This window comes from Lissotriton vulgaris, chromosome 2_1 (genome assembly GCF_964263255.1).
Source record: "Lissotriton vulgaris chromosome 2_1, aLisVul1.2, whole genome shotgun sequence".
Lineage (NCBI taxonomy): Eukaryota > Metazoa > Chordata > Amphibia > Caudata > Salamandridae > Lissotriton > Lissotriton vulgaris.
In genome coordinates, this window is record NC_141687.1 from 632,245,265 (window position 1) to 632,266,254 (window position 20,990).

Here is a 20,990-nt window from a genome sequence, read left to right on the forward strand (position 1 = left end):
CCTCTCCGCTCTAGCCTACGGCGTAACGCGTCATCACGTGTTCGCGCGTAGACTAGAGCGCATACCACAGTTGGGGGTGGAGGAGGTGGAAGGACAGGGGGTCGAGGGGTGGGAAGGAAAGCCCTGAAAGCACATGGACTTCGGCAGGAGATGGCATACATTTTAACAAGCTACATTTTAACAAGCGCCTAGGTATCCAACCCCCCTCTACTTAAGGAAAATGTACGAGTCCAGGGCTAGACCAGACACTGGGAAGGATTTATTGCGGAATCCAGGAGAGCGGGAAGCTGTCAAAATGTATTCATTTACGATAATATATTGTGGTACTGTCCTGCCAGCAGTGTCGTCTTAAGGATTTTTGGGGCCCTCGGCAAGACATATTGTGGGACCCTCCTGTTCATAACAACTTAACATTTTATCACGCACCTTTGTGATAACTGTAGTACAAAACAGTTCAAGAGCGTGTTTAGTCTATCTTGTGTACCTTTTGTAACTTACCTGGTTCTTTTGTAAAGCGCTCCGACATCTTTGGGTAAAGTTAGCGCCACATAAAACTGCATGAAATAAATACGTCTTTTCCAGGACCCCATGCATCCTTAAGATGACGTGGACAAGGTGACGTGGCAGAGAGACAGAGGAGGTAGGCAGAGAGAAAAAGAAAGGGTCAGTATGGAAATGGACAGAGGTGAGCTAGAGAGAGACTAAAGTTTACTTTTCCAGGGGACCCTTGGAATATGTGGACTCTGAGCAAAATCCCCCTGTCTTAAAAAACTCTCTGCCTGCCAGCTGTCTCATCAGAGAGGGTCTGAAACAAGCGCAAGAGCTCATGGACAGAAGGGTGATGGCCTCATTAGTATAATATATTCATCGCAGTATGCAGGCTGGGTAAAAACATCTATTTCTAGGTGTTTGGTTAAAATGTTATACTCTTAACGTATTGTGGGGCTTACTGGCACAGCACTGCAACTTCATGGAGTTGTAAACACTAGGGCCCTTTTTAAGGGCGGGCGATAAAGTTGCAATATGTGAAGTAACTACTATTTTATTGGATGCTAGGCGTTATTACTCAACGGTTTTAATTTTCTCAGCAGATTAAGGGTGGAAGGTTGCAGCAGATGATTAAACCCTTCGTGCAGTCTCAGTTATTTCCAGTGACGTTTCTACCATTAGCAGGACTAGGCGGCTGCCTAGGGCGGCAAAAGGGGAAGGGCGGCAAAAACACGAGTTTGGGAATCCCCAGTACATTCAGCAAGTGGCTTTAATCTACAGTTCAAGAAAAAAACGCGCAATCTTTTCAAAATTACTTTGTTAATTAACCGAGAAACCCTGGCAACAGAATACCGTCACAGATTAAACATGACCCCGTCACCTATGTGTTCCTGCAGGCATTAACGTTTCCCTACATCAGCACGAGGTAATTGCTCTCAAACCGGCAGATTGCACAACTGTTTTACTTGAAATCATGATATGCTGAAACTGGCCATTCAAGTACGTAACTGGCTGTAGTTAATAGATGCAGTTCTCTTGTTTTGTCTGCTTCCTGAGCACTTTGATTGCCTGTTTATGTACATAGGATACAGTGATATCAGTTGAATATTTCTAGAAAAAACATAGCCAGCTATTAATTATACAGGTATATTTATGAGGTTAAATATAGATGAAAATTCCATGTTCTTTCGGCCTGCAGGTGTTGGTAAATTTGTTGCTACAGTCAGCGTGGGTTTGAGTATAAATGGAGAGTCAGGGCTGCATGTTGAATTGAAACAAGAAGTACTAGATCGACAGCATCAAATCACCAACTACTCTATAATATATGCGCACTGCTTAAAACACGTTTATCTTTAGATGCAATCCAATAAAGCAAGCTCTCAATTTAATTCATGATGGTGGTGTTCAAAGGGCAACAATATCGTTCTGAAAAAGTACAGGTCTTAAAAACTGCTGTGAGGGACAAACAGCATACATTTATTTTTATATCTGTTTAATTCATAAGCGAGGGTGCCTTTTGCACATGCAGAACTTGCTATTTATGAGTTTATGTCAGTCGCAGAGGAAAATATGGACTCTTTAGCACGTAATATACAGAAGTTCTTGGGAGCTGGAGATGGGCTGAAAATAGTAGTAACTTTCAAACGAATTATTTCAAGTTTCCTTCCACCTGTCCTTTCCCTGTCACCTTCCTTGTATCAGGCCCTTGGTACTAACTCTGAGCTTTAATAGCTAGCCGAGTCAGAGGTACCTTCAAGCACACCTGACTAGGGTAGAAGCCAGGTAATCCTGAGGCACAGAGGACCTCCCAGTGGACTTGACAGTAACAGGAATTGCAAGCTCCTTTCGAATGAACACTCCTAATGCCGCCCAAGAATCTGGTTTACTTTCTATCGGTTCCAGCCATTGTACTTACGTTATCCCCTCTGTAGCCAATAGAAAGCTGCTGAGGGGTGAAGAGTTGGACAAGAGATCAACCCTGTGATGCTATTGGGGTCACAGGGAGTGTGATGTCCTCCTGGTCTTTTGTTGAATCTAGATAAGGTAGACTTGGCATTTTCTTTTGAAAATGCTTCCATAATCCCCCATTCTAAAAAATATATAATATCAATCTAAAAATAAAAACAAAAATAAACAACAGCGAGCATATTAAATGCACACGCCTGTGAAAGCATTTCAGACTTGGGCATATTTCTGAGTACAAATTTGCTATTACAAGTTATTGCATTTGATAAATTCGTAAGTGTATGATAAAAGTGAACACAAATCGCTTAAATACCAAACCTGGTCAATTATTCCCTTTCATCTAGTGAAAGAGAAAAAACATGTCTTTGAAACCTTTCCCTTATAATCTCATTAAGGTAGACTGGAAGGCGTGCACGGAAGTGACAATCTGTATTCCGAACCGTTGTACCTTTGTGGACGTTTAGGCCTCGAGGTGCAAGTACTAAAAGGAACGCGTTTTCTGCACTGTCTTTATAAAGACAATTTCCTCGGGTAACAATTTTTCAGTCTCCACAGGCACTAATAATGCCTTGAAAAATATAGACATCCAACAAAGCAATTCTCCTTCCAGCAGAAACGTTACACAGTTTTCAAGAGTATATTTATTTAATCATAGCCAAGACATCATCAAAGAAAAAGTTTATGAATTAAATGTTTGAATTATTCTCATCCGCTGGAAACAAATCTGGGTTTCAAACCAATTGATCAAATAGCCCAAATAGCCCATACCGATTGAGGCCGGACATATTCAAAACATACATAGTTATGTTCTAGTAGGAGCAGTACAGTCTGAACTATTAGGTCAGATCCCACCTATATGAGAACACAAGTAACCCCGCCCTGGTGTCTGCCTTAAAGGGCCTCCTTCCTCAGTGAGAAGCAGCTTAAGTCATACTGCAACCTGAGCACAAGTTTTAGGTCTGGGAATACCCGTCATACTCGGAAAATCTCACAGGGAAAAAACAAAAAAAGCACAGGTGGGATCTTTCTATTAAATTCAGCCACTGGTAACTAAATGGTGCATCATCCAAATTCATCCTTTTTTTCACCCACTAAGCCACTCCAGCCATTTGCAATTCAGTCTTGGGTGAGAAAATTAATGAGGATAGGCAAAGCAGAGTCTGGTTGAGAGTCAGAGCACAAGCTGAGCCATCCATTAGCCTGTCCAGTTTTTAGTGTTTTTTGTTTTGTGATTTTCAATGGCATTTAAGGTTTGATGTGTTTTTCTTCTAGCCTGGATGACAGGGGAGAGAGTGATGGTAGTAAAAAGGATGGGGCGGCATTTCTCAATTCTCGCCTAGGGTGGCAAAAGACCTAGAAACTTATTTCACTTTCTATTGTGACTGTGTTTTACTGACTTGGATGTTATGACCCAGTAATGTTCTTTAGTTAAGTTGCTGGTGCATTTTGTGTTATTCAGAGGGAAGTGTTGCAGCTATTAACCTCGCAGGGAGAGTTCCACACATACTTTTAGGGGGAGAGATCACCTCTAATAAATGCGGAATCGGGTTATCTGTACTTTTATAAAATTGAAATAAAAACTGTTACGCTAGGAAAATGCATTGAAATCTCTGCAGCACGAACAGAACCGGTTGAGCTGCCTTGACCGTTCATACCTGCCGATATTCGTGCATTTCCTTGGCTGGGAGGTTCGCTCTTCTACCATCTCCAGACTTTAAATTGACTGGAAATGAACTTATTCCAGCTTAAACTAGACACATTTGCTTCCTGCCAGAGCTGTTCTATCTTATGTTATGTGTTTCAAAGGAAACTGGGAATAGGAACACGGATCTACTGGGGGTTGTAGGAAATTATTAAAATTTCCCCATGACTGCTCTGTGAAGTCTGAGGTTTGGGATGGACTGCTGGCCAGAAAATCAAACTTCTGAGAGCAGAGCTTGTGGGGAGGATGCTGCCCTTGGCAGTCAGGCATTAATTCAGAGCCTACTGGTATGTGCCCCTGTGGTTTGCGCTAGCACCAGGTCCGGAGAACCTCCAAGACACAAGACGGCAGGGCTTTAAGTGAGCCGGGTCTCACAGGTTTGAGAACCGGCAGTTTTTTAATAGGGGCCTCGAAACGGGTCTCTATCGGGCTCGGTTTTGTGCCCTGGCACAGGCAGTCGCTTTTTTCCCAGACTGCAGGCACATCGATGTGCGCATGCTCACACTACTCACTTCTCACTAGTGGAGAAGGGACAACATGAAGTCATGCCAGGTGAGCGCTGTAGGGGAAGGGAAATCCTTTAAAGAGAGTCATTTTCTCTATGGATTTCCCTTCTCTTTTTGAAACTCAGGAGCAGCAACATTTTCGTGGTGTCACTAGGGCCTTAAGTGGAAGCTTTTTCAATATTATATACAAGCCTTAGTTGCTGCTTATTTATCTAATTTAACTAACAACCATTGACAAAGCCAATAGACCTGACTTGTTGTAAGTATGATGTTACTTGTTGTATCGTGTATCTAGATGCAATGACAGAAACAGCAAAGTACGAGTCGGGGGGCATACTATTACAAAAAAATGAACCTACAGCTGATTCTGCGCTGAGCACATCAATCATAAAGTCCCTTTTTAAGTGAAGTCCTGTGCCAGCCCACCACGGGACCTGCTGCAGCTCGGTCCCACTGGAAATCCAGAGACAAAATTCAATGCAAAGGTGGAGGCAGCACCAAGGATGAAGTCACAGACCGGTCACTTGATTTCAAAAAGTTCTTTATTTTTCTTCATAAAAACAACCCGACAACAGCCAACGCGTTTCGTTCCTGTAAAAGGAACTTCCTCAGGCCAAGAGAAAAAGTGTATGAATACATTTGTAGAGTGGAAACAGAATACTGGCCTTGGAAGTTGTAGTCCCAATCCTTTTTTATTTTTCTTTTGTTCCTTTTTACTTTTCGAAAGCCAATATCATGAAAATTATTTTCCCAAAACTGTACAAAGGCGTGGTTAGACAGGAAGAGTATATCTGCCTAGGTCAAACCGTCATAACGTCGGGAAACAATCAGTCCGCAGAAATATTGCAGAGAATGTAGCTAAAAATCCGTAGTCCGCAGCAGATAATACTACTTCTACCCAGCCCTTTAGGGTCAATTGCGATAGATAAGGCGCGATATCGTTTCTCATAGACAGATAATTGAGCTACAGCAGACCACACCACATAAAAGTCTGTACTGTGGGTCCTGACGTCAAAAACCAAGGAAGATCATGATAAATCTTAGAGACATGCAATCGGATTCACACGCAGTCACAGCGTCATTATTCGACGTACGCAATTCTGGGGTTTACAAAGAAAAATTCCCGAGTCGGGCGGCATACTATGCTAAGCACAGACTTTTTGCTTAAGTGTTTTTAAGCCACGCCCTTAATTACATTGGCCACGCTCCTTTGAGAGACCTTCCAGTTTTTTCATCCCACTTAAAGCCCTGACTAGACGTATCAGAAGTAACAGACAAAGAGAATTATCTGTGCGCACCCCCTTCCCTCAGGAAAACACCACTATAAGTTAGCTCAGTGGGCTAATGCAGACACTTTGTGGAGGATCAGAAACACGAGGGTGGGAAACACATGGGTGGTGGGCGGAATGATACAGCGGAGGGTTGAGAGTTTGACAAAAAGGCCAGTGGGAGGAGGGCGGTCTAAAGGAGAGGGAAGCAGAGGCGTGCACTCTGAGTGCATGCTAAAAACAAAATAAACAAGCTCCCAACTGTCATCTTTCTGCCATTCTAATGCACAATGAGTAGCGTAATTCTATGTCAGGGCCGGAGGCTCCGATTATGCAGTGCTTTCTTTACTCTTGGCCAATCAAATTAAATCTTTCAAAGCACTACATTTTCCATGACTCCATCACAGCCACCTGATCAGCCATAGAAACCAAGCTCTTTATAACCCTCTCGTAGCAACCCAGTTTCCTCTTTCTTTTCTGCTGCCTCATGTTTTGCATGTTAAAGTTTGATTGGCTGCATTTCATACTATTGTGTGCTTTATTACTCGCAGTGTTTCTTTACTGTTACACGCTATGTTGCTATTGCATGTCTGTATATTTTCGTTTACGGAGTGTTGCACTTGTGAGCGACCACCGTGCTGCTCGCTGGTTGTGTGTGAGGTAAGGAAGCATTTTCCTCCTGACAGGGCATCTTTCCGCCCTCATATAATTTGTGGAACGGCAGAAAGGGAGAGAAGACTTGCATCTGCCTGTCACGCGATCCCCTTTATATTTCTACGCTGGGTGGTCAACACGCATGCACGGCGGCTACAGCACTCGGTGGGTTGAATTGCGCGCAAGGAGACGCGTTTAAGTCTCTAGTCTCGGACTTACGTATTATGATGCCTGGAGGCCTCTGTTGTTGCCACAGGGTTGGAAAATTTGTATAGGCTCTGCTTAGAGATGGTTGCAGGCCCCCCCTCCACTTTCTATTTGGCAATAGCCCTCGGGGTTATTTTGGCCTGCATTTGGAGTTTGATTTCAATACTCCCCCTGATTGCCCCGTATTAGAAGCTTGTTCTTTCCTCCGCTGGCCCCCTGGGTCTTTCGTCTTTTTCCTTCCTGAGACATTTATTGCTCTGCTGCGTAGGCATTCAGAACATTACTGAGTACTACAAGGAGGGATATTACTATGGTGTACCTCTAAAGAGGCACCTATGTGGTTACGCAGAGCAGCAAGGAGGGCTACCGACTTCCCCTTTGTGCATGCTAGGTGGTCAGTCGTTCTCCCAGGCTAAGGCTAATCTGAAAACCCATGGAGGGCCCCACCCCCTTGATTTTGAAAGGTTGGCCAGTTGGTCGGCGAACGATCATGACTACAGCGCTTCAACCACTCACTCATCCCCAAATCCGCAGCAATATGATGATTCCAGTTCTTTTTCTTCCAGGAGCTCAAATCAAGAGGACAAGCCTGGTCCTAGTAAGAGAAGACCCAAGACGCAAGACGCATCACGCCGACACTATTCCTCAGGCTAAGGTGCTTATCGTTGAACCAACTGAAATTGTCCCCGAAGTCCATTATGTTATGTTATGTTATGTTAATTTATTTCTTCTATAGCGCTCGGCTACTCCTAGGAGCATCCCGGCGCTTTGGCGAAGAATATCAGCAGGTAGAACAACAACATAACAGCTAAAACGCAGACAGAAGAAGGAAAAAAACTATTTAGTAAAAAGCCACGTTTTTAGGTCCTTCCTAAAAACAAGAAGGCTGGGAGCCGGTCTCAGGGACAGTGGTAGTTCGTTCCAAGCCTTCGGGGCTAGGTAACGGAACGACCGACCTCCCATTCTTACGCGCCTAATGGCAGGAACTGTCATCTTGGACAAGCAGGATGACCTCAGGGTCCTGCTGGGTAAATACCGGGAAAGGCGTTTCCCAATGTACTTTGGGCCTGTGCCATGTAGAGCTTTGAAAGCCAGTGTCAGACTTTTATAGAGAATCCTCTTTGAGATAGGTAACCAGTGTAAGGTATTCAGTAAAACAGTGGCACCTGCTCTTCTCGGGAGTCCATAAATGGCTCGGGCTGCCGAGTTCTGTATTACTTGCAAACGGGTCAAAAGATATTTCGGTAGACCCAAGAAAAGAGCGTTTGCGTAGTCCAGACGAGATCCAATCAGGGCCTGAACAATTATTTTCCTATGATGGAGTGACACTAAAGGAAGAAATTTTCTCAGCATCCGTAGAATGCCGAAGCACTTTCCTGAGAGGCACGAAATATGTGGCCCAAAGGACAGTTCACTATCCACTATCACTCCCAGGTTCTTGGCCTTGAAAGACACACTGTCAGGGGGAAACATATCTTGTGGCCACCAAGATTTCCAATTTAGCTCGGGAGCGCATCCAAAAAAGAGCAGTTCCGACTTATCGGAATTGCACTTTAGGCCATGACACCTAAACCACTCAAAGACCGCACCAAGACAATCCCTAATCTGTATGCCATCAAACGACCCGCCCCTGTCACATGTGAATAGGAGCTGGGTGTCATCGGCGTAGGATATGATCTGGGCGCCAAAGGACTCCGCGACCACCGCCAGAGGGGCCATAAAGATGTTAAAAAGCATGGGGCTGAGAATGGAACCCTGTGGGACCCCCACCTCTAGCAGAGCCATGTCAGCGGAGAAAGGGGGCGCCCAGATCGTTTGCCGGCGGCCGGCCAGAAAGGATTTGAACCAGTTCCACACCGTTCCGCGAAGGCCACATTCCCAGAGTCTTACAAGGAGGCCATCGTGAGGAATGGTGTCGAAAGCCGCCGACAAATCAAGCATAACTAACATGGCCTTTCCCCGAGAGTCGAGCACTTCCCTGATGGCATTATATGGCTTCCTCTGCAGGAGGTGGCGGGTCATGTCCAATCGCATATCCATCATGCTTTTTGAGAAAGATGTAAGGGCTTGGTTAAGCTCTGAATGTCCCAGGCCGGACCTTCCTGTCAAGGTCACCGATACTCCTGGGGTAGATCGTACCCTCGTTACTACCCTCAAGAAGTACTCGAAGGATCTAAAGAAAGGGATTGATAGTGCTTGAGCGATCCTGCTAGGATAAACTTCTAGACATGTCCGGGCCCCTAACCAAGATTCTGGAGTTAGGATACCAGGCTAAGGAGTTACTGGGCTAAGGAGTCTGCGATGTCCGTTGACGCGGATGAATTGGTCGGCTGGGTGCAAAAGGGCTATTTGCCAATTGGGTAATGTGAATTGCGCCATTTCCAGTGAACAGCGTTAATCTATCCTTCTTAAGCTCGAACCTAAGCTCACTGAGCTTGCATTGTCCGAGTCAGTTCCCGCAGCTCTGGGTCTGCTGTTTGGTCATCCTTTTCTGAAAGTACTATCCAAGTTTGTTGAGACCTTCAGTAGCACGGACAGGGCATAAAGGTTTCTTCAGAAGGTCTTCCATCCCCTTTTTGGCAGGGTTAGATGCTTCAGAGGGCGAGTGTTCCGCAGTGGTTACCACCGAAGCCCGCGGATAGGTTCCTATCAACAGGATTCCTCGAACAGTTCTACTTTCCACCCATCTTGCCCCCGACCTACCAAGAACCGTTTCTGGATGGGATGCTATGGAGGATCACAGGGTTCTTCCCAAGAATCTGGTACCACAGGTGAGGTTGATTTTGCTTTCAGATGTGTTGCTGGTGGGCAGGATAAAGTTATTTCTACACAATTGGCAGACTCAAAAGCACAATTCGCGATTCTAGAGACCTTTCAGCGTTACCAACTACAGTTCTACAGCTTCCCGAAACTGTTTTTTCCCCCTTTGATGTCTTTTTCTCCCAACGAGAGCAAGATTTGATCACCTCCGAAGTTCAAGCTCTCCTACAAAAGGGCAATGTAGATGTGTCTGTCCCTCACCCGAACGGGTTTCTCAGTTGCATCTACCGGGTGGAGAAAAAGGGGGGAAGGGGATAGGTCTCGTCTAGTTTTAAATCTCAAGGACTTCAATGGTTAGATTGTTTACCACCATTTTAAGATGGAGGGGATCCATCTCTTAAGGGATATCCTTCAGGAAGGAGATTGGATGGTTTGGTTAGACTTAAAAGACTTACCTCTCCCGTCCCATTTTTCCACCTCACAGACTTTTTCTTCAGTTCCTCTGGCAGGGTCATCATTGTTACAAGTACAAGGTCAACCCTTTTGGCCTCTCATCCACCCTATTAAGCTCCTGAGACCGGTGGAGCAATCCCTGAGAGCACGAGGTGTGTATCCAATTATCTACTTAGACAACATCATTATCATAGCCTAATGCCCTCAGTTGGCACCTGCACACTTGGAATGGACAATTATCCTTCTCCAAGATCTAGGCTTTGTTGTGAACAACAGAAATCGTTCCTGACTCCTTCCCAAAGATTGGAGTTTCTGAGATTTCAGGTGGGCTATCATTTGCCAACGGATTCCTCCTTCCCAAAAGTTCCAGGGCATCAAGAAAGAATTGAGATCGACTGAGCAAGTGGACTGTATCCTTGAGGTCGATAGCGGGCCTGTTAGCCTCATTGATTCAGGCCATTTTTCCTAGTCCCCTCAACTATCGTGCCCTTCAGAGACTCAAGGTTCGGCTTCTCTGGAAAGGCCTCAGATTACTCGAAACAAATTCTTCTTTCAGAACACATGGAGTCCTGAAATGGCAGAACGATTTTTGGCTAAACTCCGGAGATAGTGATTGAGTCTGATGCCAGCTGATGGGGCTGGAGGTCGGCGGGCTTGTTGCGGTCCTGTTTCGACCGGAGATCGTTGGTCCCAGGAGGAACTGACCCTCCACATTAACTGCTTGGAACTCCTGGCAGGTTTGTTTGCGATTTGCAGCCTTGCTCCATAGAGGTCGGATTGTTGCATACTTCTTCGTATGGACAATATCTCGGCGGTTCGTTATGCGAACAAGTTAGGCGGGACAAGACCCCGCCTTCAGGCGGAGATAGCCAAGGATTTTTGGCATTTTTGTCTCCAACATAGGATTTTGGTTGTGGCAGAATATCTCCTGAGCCAGAGCAATACCGTGGGGACTGGCAGTCCAGTCACCTTCAGGATTTCAGAGACTGGAAACTCCATCCACTAGAGTTCCAAGCGCAGCATCACCTGTGGGGTCTTTGGTTACTGGATTTTTTCACGTCTCGCCTCAATTGCCAGCTTCTGACTTTTTTCAGCTGGCAATCAGAACTGGAAGCCCAAGCCACGGATGCTTTTTTTCAGGACTGGACTTCCGGTCTGTGCTATACTTTCCCCCAATTCCCAATGATTCCTAGGGTTTTGACTCCAGTGCGACGCCAAAGAGCGGAGCTGGTTTTGATGACTCAGTTTTCGAGAGCGCAAACATGGTTTCCGGTCCTTCTGGAGATGTGCTGTGCCTGTCAAATTCCATTCTGTTGAAATCTCCTTCTGGATCCAGGGAGTTCTCTTCATCCATTGATCCTGTCACAACACGTAATCTAGTTGCATGGAGAGTTTTGGGGACAGATGGAGTCTCCCCAGACTTTTGCAGGAGACTAATGCTTTCACCGGTCAAGGGTGGTCCTCCGGCACTCACAAGAGTTACTCCTCCGCTTGGAAACACTGGAGTGGCTAGTGCCATGACTAGGGTGCAGATCCCATTGGAGCGGATTGAGTTTGGTCATAAATAATTTGTCCTATTTGGCTTCTGCTGGCTTGGCGTTTAGGTCTGTTAACAATTTGAGGGCTGCCATTTTGGCAGGACATTTGCTTGTTGATGGTAAACCGGTGGGCAAACACCTGATAGTATGTACATTGTTGAGAGATGTCCATATGATTAGGCCCCCTCTTCCTAAATATTTTGTTTTATGGGATGTTACCATAGTCCTGAGATGTTTGGATTCTTCACCGGACAATAAATATCTATCAAGAAAACAACTGTCAGAAAAATTGACTATGCTCTTATGTCTCATCTCTTGTAAACAGGTGTCTGATGTATGGCTCTTGATATCGCTGGAAGGATTTTTCTCCTGAAGAGGTTACTTTCTCGGTTTCTCATCGCACTAAATGTAATTCCACATGGATTTCCTATCCAGCGTTTCCGGATAATCCTACACTTAACATTGTACAATGTTTGAAGGTTTATGAGTTGAGTACAGCTGAGTTTCATACTGATGTGAGGGGACAATTGTTGATTGCATTGCAGAAGCCCTTTCACCTAGTGGCCTCGACCACTCTTGCCAGATGGATGCAATGGCCTATGAGTGAGGGCTGAATTGACACCTCTATGTTTGGGGCTCACTCTGCTCGAGAGGCCATGGCTTCCAAATCATATGCTTTATGTGCTAGTTTTTTTTTTAAACTTATTTTTATTAGTATTTTATAATTTGAGCATGACAAGTTATGAAACAAGACATACAAGCAAGTAATATACTGCATTTGTATAGGTCCATTATGTCATCGGTGATGTGTGAAGCGGATCAGTAGGTCTTGTGTCAACGGTGGTACTTGGAACCGGAGAGTAATAACTGGGGAAAGGTGCATGGATTTACGAAGTATGGGTATAAGGTGCGGGTCTGGGTGGCGTGTGTCTCGCCAAGCTGTACAGAGGCATACCAGTGCCGCGTGGGGAAGGGTGTCGTTGAGCCAGTAGCAAAGCTCGATCGCCCAGTACTGCGGTTCCCAAAGTGTGCGCCGCGGCACCCCGGTGCGCCGTGATGAGCAGCCAGGGGAGCTGCGCCGCCACGCAGGATGTGGGTCATATGAATTGCAGCCGCAGCCCAACATGCGGGGGGGTTAAAATTCCACCTTCAGAATGGTTTTGCCCATGAGTGTGTTGCCGCGATAGGCATACATGCATACGTACGCAGGTGTCGTACTTAAGATGTGTGGTCTCTGCATTACTGCCATAGCAAGTTTGAAGCGTTTGAGGATCGTTGTTGCTGACCCCGTGTTGTGCTGCACCTCGTGGGACCCCCTTCACCAGGAAATTGGTAAGTAAGCAAGTGCTTGTGGTGGCGCGCCCGATGCGCACTTTCATGTAAATGAGGGATTTTGTTGTGTTGGAGTTTTACCTTACTTAACAGATTTTTGCTCTTTTGTTTCTCTGAACGCCTTTTTCTGTCCTCGTCAAGTCAAGTCAAGTCAAGTCAAGTCTGAATTTATATAGCACACTACATACCCGGAGGGTCTCAAGGCGCTTGAGGAAGGGGGGGAGGTTTACTTATCAAATATCAGGTTTTAAGCTGTTTTCTGAAGGCTAGGTGGTTTTGAGTAAGGCGTAGGTGGGTGGGAAGGGAATGCCAGGTTTTGGCCGCTAAGTAGGAGAAGGATCTTCCCCCATGGTGGCTTTGTGGATGCGCGGCACAGCGGCGAGGGCTTGGTTGGATGAACGCAGCTGGCGGGTGGGGGTGTAGAAGGAAAGGCGCGTGTTGAGACAATCAGGTCCAATTTCGTATAGGGCTTTGTGTGCGTGGGTGAGGAGACGGAACGTTATCCTCTTGTTGACGGGGAGCCAGTGAAGGTCTTTCAGGTGAAGGGAAATGTGGTCTGTGCGGGGGATGTCTAGTATGAGTCTGGCAGAAGCATTTTGGATGCGTTGGAGTTTTTTCTGCAGTTTTGCGGTGGTACCGGCATAAAGGGTGTTTCCGTAGTCCAGACGGCTAGTTACCAGTGCGTGGGTGACCGTTTTTCTTGTTTCGGTGGGGATCCAGCGAAATGTTTTTTTGAGCATGCGTAGGATGTTGAAGCATGATGATGAGACGGCGTTGACTTGTCTGGTCATCGAGAGTGAGGAGTCCAGGATGATGCCCAGGTTCCGTGCGTGGTCCGTCGGTATGGGGGCTTTTCCTAGGGCCGTTGGCCACCAAGAGTCGTCCCAGGCGGAAGGGGGTGCGCCTAAGATAAGGACTTCCGTTTTGTCCGAGTTCAGTTTTAGACGGCTGTGCTTCATCCACTCGGCTACTTCTTTCATCCCTTCATGTAGGTTGGTTTTGGCGGAGATTGGGTCTTTGGTGAGTGAGAGGATCAGCTGAGTGTCATCAGCGTAGGAGATGATGTTGAGGTTGTGTTGACGTGCGATGGTTGCGTGGTTGCGAGGGGGCTCATGTAGACGTTGAAGAGGGTGGGGCTGAGAGATGATCCTTGCGGGACGCCGCAGATGACTTCGGTGGCCTTTGACTTAAAAGGGGGGAGGCGGACTCTCTGAGTTCTTCCAGCGAGGAACGAGATGATCCAATCCAATGCTTTTCCTTGAATTCCGATGTTTCTGAGGCGTTGTATCAGGGTGCTATGGCAGACTGTGTCGAAGGCTGCAGAAAGGTCAAGGAGGATGAGGGCGACTGTGTCTCCGTTGTCCAGTTGTGTTCAAATGTCGTCTGTTGCTGCGATGAGGGCGGTCTCGGTGCTGTGTTTGGCTCGGAAGCCAGACTGTGAGGAGTCGAGTGATTTGTTGGTTTCGAGGAAGGCGGCGAGCTGATTGTTGATGGCTTTCTCAATGACTTTGGCAGGGAAAGGGAGGAGCGAGATGGGGCGGTAATTTTTGAGTTTGGTGGGGTCAGCTGTGGGCTTCTTCAGAAGGGCGCTGAGTTCGGCGTGTTTCCAGCTTTCTGGGAATGTGGCGGAGTTGAGGGAGCAGTTGATGACGTCTCGGAGATGGGGTGCGATAATGGAGTTTGCTTTGTTGAAGATGTGATGGGGGCATGGGTCTGTAGGGGATCCCGAGTGGATGGAGTTCATTAGGCGAATGGTGTCTTCTGTGGTGATTGGGTTCCAGTTGAGAAGGTTATTCGGAGGAGTTACAGGTTCGGAGGTAAGTGCGGTTGAATTGTATGAGGGTTGGTTGTCAAAGCTGTTATGAATGTCGGCGATTTTGTCATGGAAGAATGAGGCGAGGGAGTCGCAGAGGACTTGAGAGGGGGTGATGTCGTTTGAGCTGGCAGTGGGGTTGGTGAATTCTTTGATGTTGAAAAGTTCCTTGCTGTTTCGGGCGTTTTTGTCTAGTCGGTCTTGAAGTGCTGATTTCTTGGCTGTCCGGATTAGTTGGTGGTGTTTGCGGGTGGCGTTTTTGAAGGCGGCTTGGGTGATAGTGTTTGGGTCTTTTTTCCACGTTTTCTCAAGGGAGCGAAGGAGCTTCTTGGATTTCTTAAGGTCATCGTTGAACCAGGGGGCGTTCTTGCTTCCTTGCTTGATTTGATGTTTTTTCAGTGGTGCTAGTTTGTCGGCGGTTTGGGTTAACCAATGTGTGAGGTTGATGGCGGCTTGGTTAGGGTTCGTTGAGTAGGCTGGGGGTTTTTGAAGAAGCGATGTGGAAATCTGCTCGATGGTGATTTTGTTCCAATTTCTTTGCAGAGTTGGTTGAGGGTGGTTGTGGATTGTGGTCTTATTGTAAATGAAGTGGATGCAACTGTGGTCCGTCCAGTGGAGGGGTGGGGTGTGCGTGAAGGAGATATGCTTGCTGGAAGTGAAGATAGGGTCGAGTGTGTGTCCTGCATAGTGTGTGGGGGTGTTAACAAGTTGTTTGAGACCGAGATTGGCGAGGTTGTCCAGAAGGGTGGTGGTGTTACTGTTGTTGCTCTTTTCCAGGTGGAAATTGAGGTCTCCCAGTAGAATGTATTCTTCTGAGGGGAGGGCGTGTGGGGTGATGAAGTCAGTGATGTCTTCGCTGAATCTAGTGCGGGGTCCTGGTGGCCTGTAGAGGAGGGTGCCTCTAAGTGTGGTCTTGGGGTCGGTGTGGATCTGGAAGTGAAGGTGTTCGGCGATAGCGATGTTGTCTTCTGAGCTGGTTAAGACGCGGATGGTGTTCTTGTGGACGATGGCGATGCCTCCTCCTGTTTGGATGGTGCGGTCCTTACGGATGATTTTGTAGCCGTCCGGGATGGCTATGGCGATGTCTGGAGCTGAAGAGGTATTCATCCAGGTTTCTGTTAGGAAGGCGATGTCCGGAGAAATGGTGTCGAGTAGATTCCAAAGGTCGATGGCGTGTTTGTGAACCGAGCCGGTGTTGAGAAGGATGCATTTAAGGTGGTTGGTATTGGATCTTTGTTTGATGTTTGAGGGTTTGATGTGGGTCTTGATGCAGGTGAATTTGCAGGAGTGGCAGCTGAAGGGTCCATGGGTGTGTCCTGGTGCTGCTTGGGAGCAGTTAGGGAGTTGGCCGGGGTTAAGAGCTAAGAGGATGGAGGCCTCGTATGTAATGCGGGAGGGGTGGGTGATGCGGGGACCAGGGGGTATGGCGCTGGGCGCGGTCCAGGCGCGGACGGGCGTAGACAGGCTTACCTTTGGCGCACCTTCGGCGCGGCCGTAGCGCGTGGACGCCGCACGTTGGGACATCTGTCTAAAATGGATAGTGGAGGGGGCGGAGCGTGGGAGGGGCAGCTGGGAGGCGGGAGCGAGGTGCAGGGAGGGTCAGGGACGGGCCGAAAATAAACAAAATGGCAGTCAGGTAAACAAATGTTGCGAGGGTCTCCAACAACAAAAGCCACAATGATAATGGAGCGCTATGCAAGGGCAAGACTACCTCGGCCAGCAGAGGAAAGCGCTATACCAAGTGAAGCCAGAAAGAGCTGTACAGAGCAGATCACGAAGCACACCACACTCGAAATGCAAATGTAATAGGCAGCAAGGCACAGCAGTGTCACAGAGCGCGGAGCAGCTATGAATCCAAACAATGTAAAATGCGAGGCAGAAATCAGCAATAGGACAATGTAAAATGCGAGGCAGAAATCAGCAATGGGTACGATACCAGGAGAGGAGAGGAGGTGGGGGAGCGACCGCTTCTGGAAGCAGCAGGGCGGTCACAGATCTTCACGAGGGCGTGCGCAGCCTGTATCTCTGTGGGTGGGAGGGGCAGGTGGGAGGCGGGAGCGAGGTGCAGGGAGGGTCAGGGACGGGCCGAAAATAAACAAAATGGCAGTCAGGTAAACAAATGTTGCGACGGTCTCCAACAACAAAAGCCACAATGATAATGGAGCGCTATGCAAGGGCAAGACTACCTTGGACAGCAGTGGAAAGCGCTATACCAAGTGAAGCCAGAAAGCGCTGTACAGAGCAGATCACGAAGCACACCACACTCGAAATGCAAATGTAATAGGCAGCAAGGCACAGCAGTGTCACAGAGCGCGGCGCAGCTATGAATCCAAACAATGTAAAATGCGAGGCAGAAATCAGCAATAGGACAATGTAAAATGCGAGGCAGAAATCACCCTTATTCTCAAATGATCTGTTCCTTTTTTTCTTCTCTTCTCCATGCGCTCTCTGGTCTCTCCCTTGTTCCTCTTCTGCTAGTTGCTCGTTGAACTAATTTAACCCGTAGCTATCTTATTTAGCAACCTCCCCACCCCGTGACCTCAGCTGTTTACTTCTTCCCTAGCTCTCTGATCTCTTTCACTTCTCCCGCTCTGACCTGGAGAACTAGTAACTGGTAAACGCTTTTACTGACGGGACACCGATTTTACACCATTACTGATAACTAAATTCACGAATACCACAGCAATGTAACATTTTGCCTACTACGGCCAATTACTCATACTTGTCTCCCGTGTATTAATGACACAAAATATGTTTACGATAGAGGCAGCCGTTACACACTGAGTCTGGGATAGAGAATAAAAGTGGCCCCATTTACAAGTCAGGGCAGTTTAGAGCGCGTAAAGACGCACGACAAGCTATGGGAGATGCGAGCATTTTTGTTAGTTGGACCTTGAACAGCCCCCCTGACCTGGCTGCTTCGAAGAATATACAACCCTATTTTGCTGCTATACAACACTATTTACACGTAATACTGGTAACTATGTCTGGCGAAATAATAAATACTGTCCCGAGAGGGTTAGAGTTTATCTGGAGGAATTACACTCATTTCCTCAATTTCACAAGTATTTAGCATCTAAACAAAAGATGAAAACGGAACCGGTAGAGACATACATGCTATACAATTTCTCATGATATATATATATATACTAGCAGCCCGTCCCGACGTTGTGCGGGTATGAATTGCTGCCGGCCAGTAGTATATTGTTATGTAGGATTTCATTTTGATAGCATTTCTTATCTGTGACAGGCCTGTGAAACGCTCAGATTCACAATGCACTGCTGATGCACTTAAGAGTGTGCGCGTTCAGTAGTGTGTGAACTCAAGTTTCCCTACTTTATTTTTCCTTGCAATATTATATAGCGCGAACTTGACAACATGGCATGAGCACAATTTACATTACAGAAGAACACATTCATTTGTGGTAGGCACAGGGAGACAAAGCGATTTGCCTGGAATCACAGGATGTTGAGCTGATGCCGAGATTCGAACGTAGCTCCCCAGCTCGAAAGTTCGCAATTCTAGAACTTGTGGCGGGAGGTGTGTCTAAAAGTGTATGTCGGTGCTGGCCATCAATGAGAGAGACCTGTGCATTTTTCAAATGGGTGGTGAAAAAATATATGAGTATGTTCCTGGAGATGTGGGCCGCCGTGCCACCAATGTACTTCCTGGGGGAGGGTAAACACCCATTATTCCGCAACTTTCTTTCCGCATACCATCACTCCGCATACTTTCATTACGAAAGTACCATGACATCCGCAATGCCATTATAACGCATGGCATTACATTTTATATGCGTTTACCACGCATACATTTACAACGAAATTCGTTGTAAATGCATGAATGGTAAAAGCATGTTTTTTTTAAAAGTTTGGATAAGGTAAGTATGGGTATAGGGGTATATGTTTTGGGGTACTGAGGTATATGTTTTGGGCTGTTTGGGTATTTTAAGGGTTCAGATATAGTTTTGGGTTATGGGGTACAGGGTTAGTTTTAGGGTTTAAGGATATGTATGGGTTTTGGGGTACAGGGGTATTTTTAGGGTTCAGGGCTAGGTTTGGGTTTTGGGGTATAGGGGTATTTTTAGGGTTCAGGGGTAGGTTTGGGTTTTGGGGTACAGGGGTATTTTAAGGGTTCAGGGCTAGGTTTGGGTTTTGGGGTACAGGGGTATTTTAGGGTTCAGGGGTAGGTTTGTGTTTTGGGGTACAGGGTTATTTTTAGGGTTCAGGGCTAGGTTTGGGTATTGGGGTACAGGGGTACTTTAGGGTTCAGGGGTAGGTTTGGGTTTTGGGGTACAGTGGAATTTTTAGGGTTCAGGGCTAGGTTTGGGTTTTGGGGTGCAGGGGTATTTTTAAGGTTCAGGGGTAGGTTTGGATTTTGAGGAACAGGGGTATTTATAGGGTTCAGGGCTAGGTTTGGGTTTTGGGGTATAGGGGTATTTTTAGGGTATAGGGATAGGTTTGGGTTTTGGGGTACAGGGTATATTTATAGGGTTAAGATGGGTTAGTGTTTAAGGGTGTTGGAGTATTTTAAGGAGTAAGGGTGGGTTATGATTATGGGGTGCAGGGATATTTAAAGGGAGCAGGGTGGGATTAGCACACAATATGAGACATGACGAAGGGCGGAACGTACCACACGCCCCCAGTGTTTGTCACGCCCCCAGCACACGCCCACAGCACAACGCAGACACGCCCACAATGGACTACTTTGCTGGCACAGTTCTTTTACCTTTTAAATGTATATGGTGGGCGTCTGCTTAGCCTATGTCCTTCTGCTGCAACTGCCCTTTCCAACGCTGTATTGGGTGTTGTGATTGGTGCTGTGGTTCCTGAGATTACCCGCCTCAAAGGTTTGGGCTCTCTCTTTATTATATTAGTATGGATGTGGATAAGTCTGACAGACGAGCCGTCAAAAAGCAGACTTAAAAAGCATTAATAACCTAGGATTACCTAATCCTTTTAGAGAGGTTACTCTTCGTTTAAGTTAGATGTCTGGTGGTCCGAGATATTCATATGGTAGGTCCAAATTTCTGGAACTGGGGTTCACTGTTGAGAGAACAATCTCAGTAGCAAAGATCTGATCAACAATGTGCCAGTTAGTTTGGGTCAGAACTGACAGGATTCAGTAAGCATAGTTACCAGTGTACTAGTTACGATTCACTTAAAGGAATAGTGCCACGGGGGAGTTCATCTCGCGGACACAGACTCCCTAAAACAAAGCAAGGCCACCACTTCTCCAATCCATATATTAGCCTGAATAAACCAAGTCTGACATTTTACAAGACCTCATTTCACGAAAAACATTCCTTTATCATGTTAGATAAGAGAATAGGCTGGTTGGCAGATTTAAATGCTCAGTGAAGCAAATTGTCTGCCTCTTCAGGTGTGGACATCCTTCAACACTCCCTTTGGTAGGGACACACAGCAATGTTAATTAAATAGTGAAAGCGCCACAGACAAACATACTGTATGTCCAGCTATAAAAGAAAGATGACAGTTAAATGTGAAAAAAATTGAAAATATTTTAAAAAAGTTTAGAGGTAGCCAAATATATCTCTTGCTCATTAACTTGCAATATTTTCTAGCTTGCTGGCAGAATAGGCACACCTGGATTGAATACAGAAAGACCAGAATATACTATGCGCCCTAGTTTATCAGACAGTCTTTTCTCGAATAGACTATAACACTTTACTTGTTGCAGATTCAACTCACCTGCACATTTCCAGGGCACTTTCTCTGGGGGCCTTGAAGTGCCAACGTGCCAGTTCAGGAAATACCTTAAGAACTGGCTCTTCAGATGATTCCAACCGAGCCGTCCCTCCACCCCCTGCGCCTTGAAGCCCTAACGGGTGAGTAGTGTGTAGTAAATGTCCTCTCCACTGTTCTTCTCTGGCTAGACTGTACTATGTTTTCTATGACATCATAGAATGCCAGGGTGTCCCTCTAGCTCACTGTGCCTTTCTATTACTTATTGTGGCAGTTGGTCATCTCAGGCTGAGCTGCTAACAGCTGGCTCCTGGTGGGGTTTTCCTTATAATCTTAACCTGTCTATCTAACCTGGAAGGAACCTGCAATAAAGGATCTTAACTTACACAGTGGACTGTGCATCATTCATTTACCACAACTTGGCGACGATTTCTAAAGGATGAACCTACGTGTGAATTAAGGAAACAACTTCAAGTAAAGGAACTGAACTAAGGAACTAAAGACTTTGTGAAAATCATACTTAAGAAAGAAGGTAACGCCCAGCTGACCCCACCAGTGTTCTATCACACCTGGACAGCCTGCACCCTGGGCATTTGT

General features: G+C 46.5%; 1 protein-coding gene across 4 annotated transcripts in view; it reads right to left on the reverse strand.

The window, feature by feature from the left end:
- GALE (UDP-galactose-4-epimerase) overlaps nucleotides 1–20,990 on the reverse strand; it is a 182,732-nt gene that overhangs the window by 75,167 nt on the left and 86,575 nt on the right. Inside the window, exon 1 of one of the 4 annotated variants that reach the window (XM_086955797.1) lies at nucleotides 499–595. The exons of the other annotated variants lie outside the window; for them this stretch is intronic. Coding sequence (XP_086811923.1) covers nucleotides 499–526 — 28 coding nt within the window. The 5' untranslated portion in view covers nucleotides 527–595. Of the gene's footprint in view, nucleotides 1–498; nucleotides 596–20,990 lie in introns of those variants that run through there. 4 annotated transcript variants of the gene reach the window in all.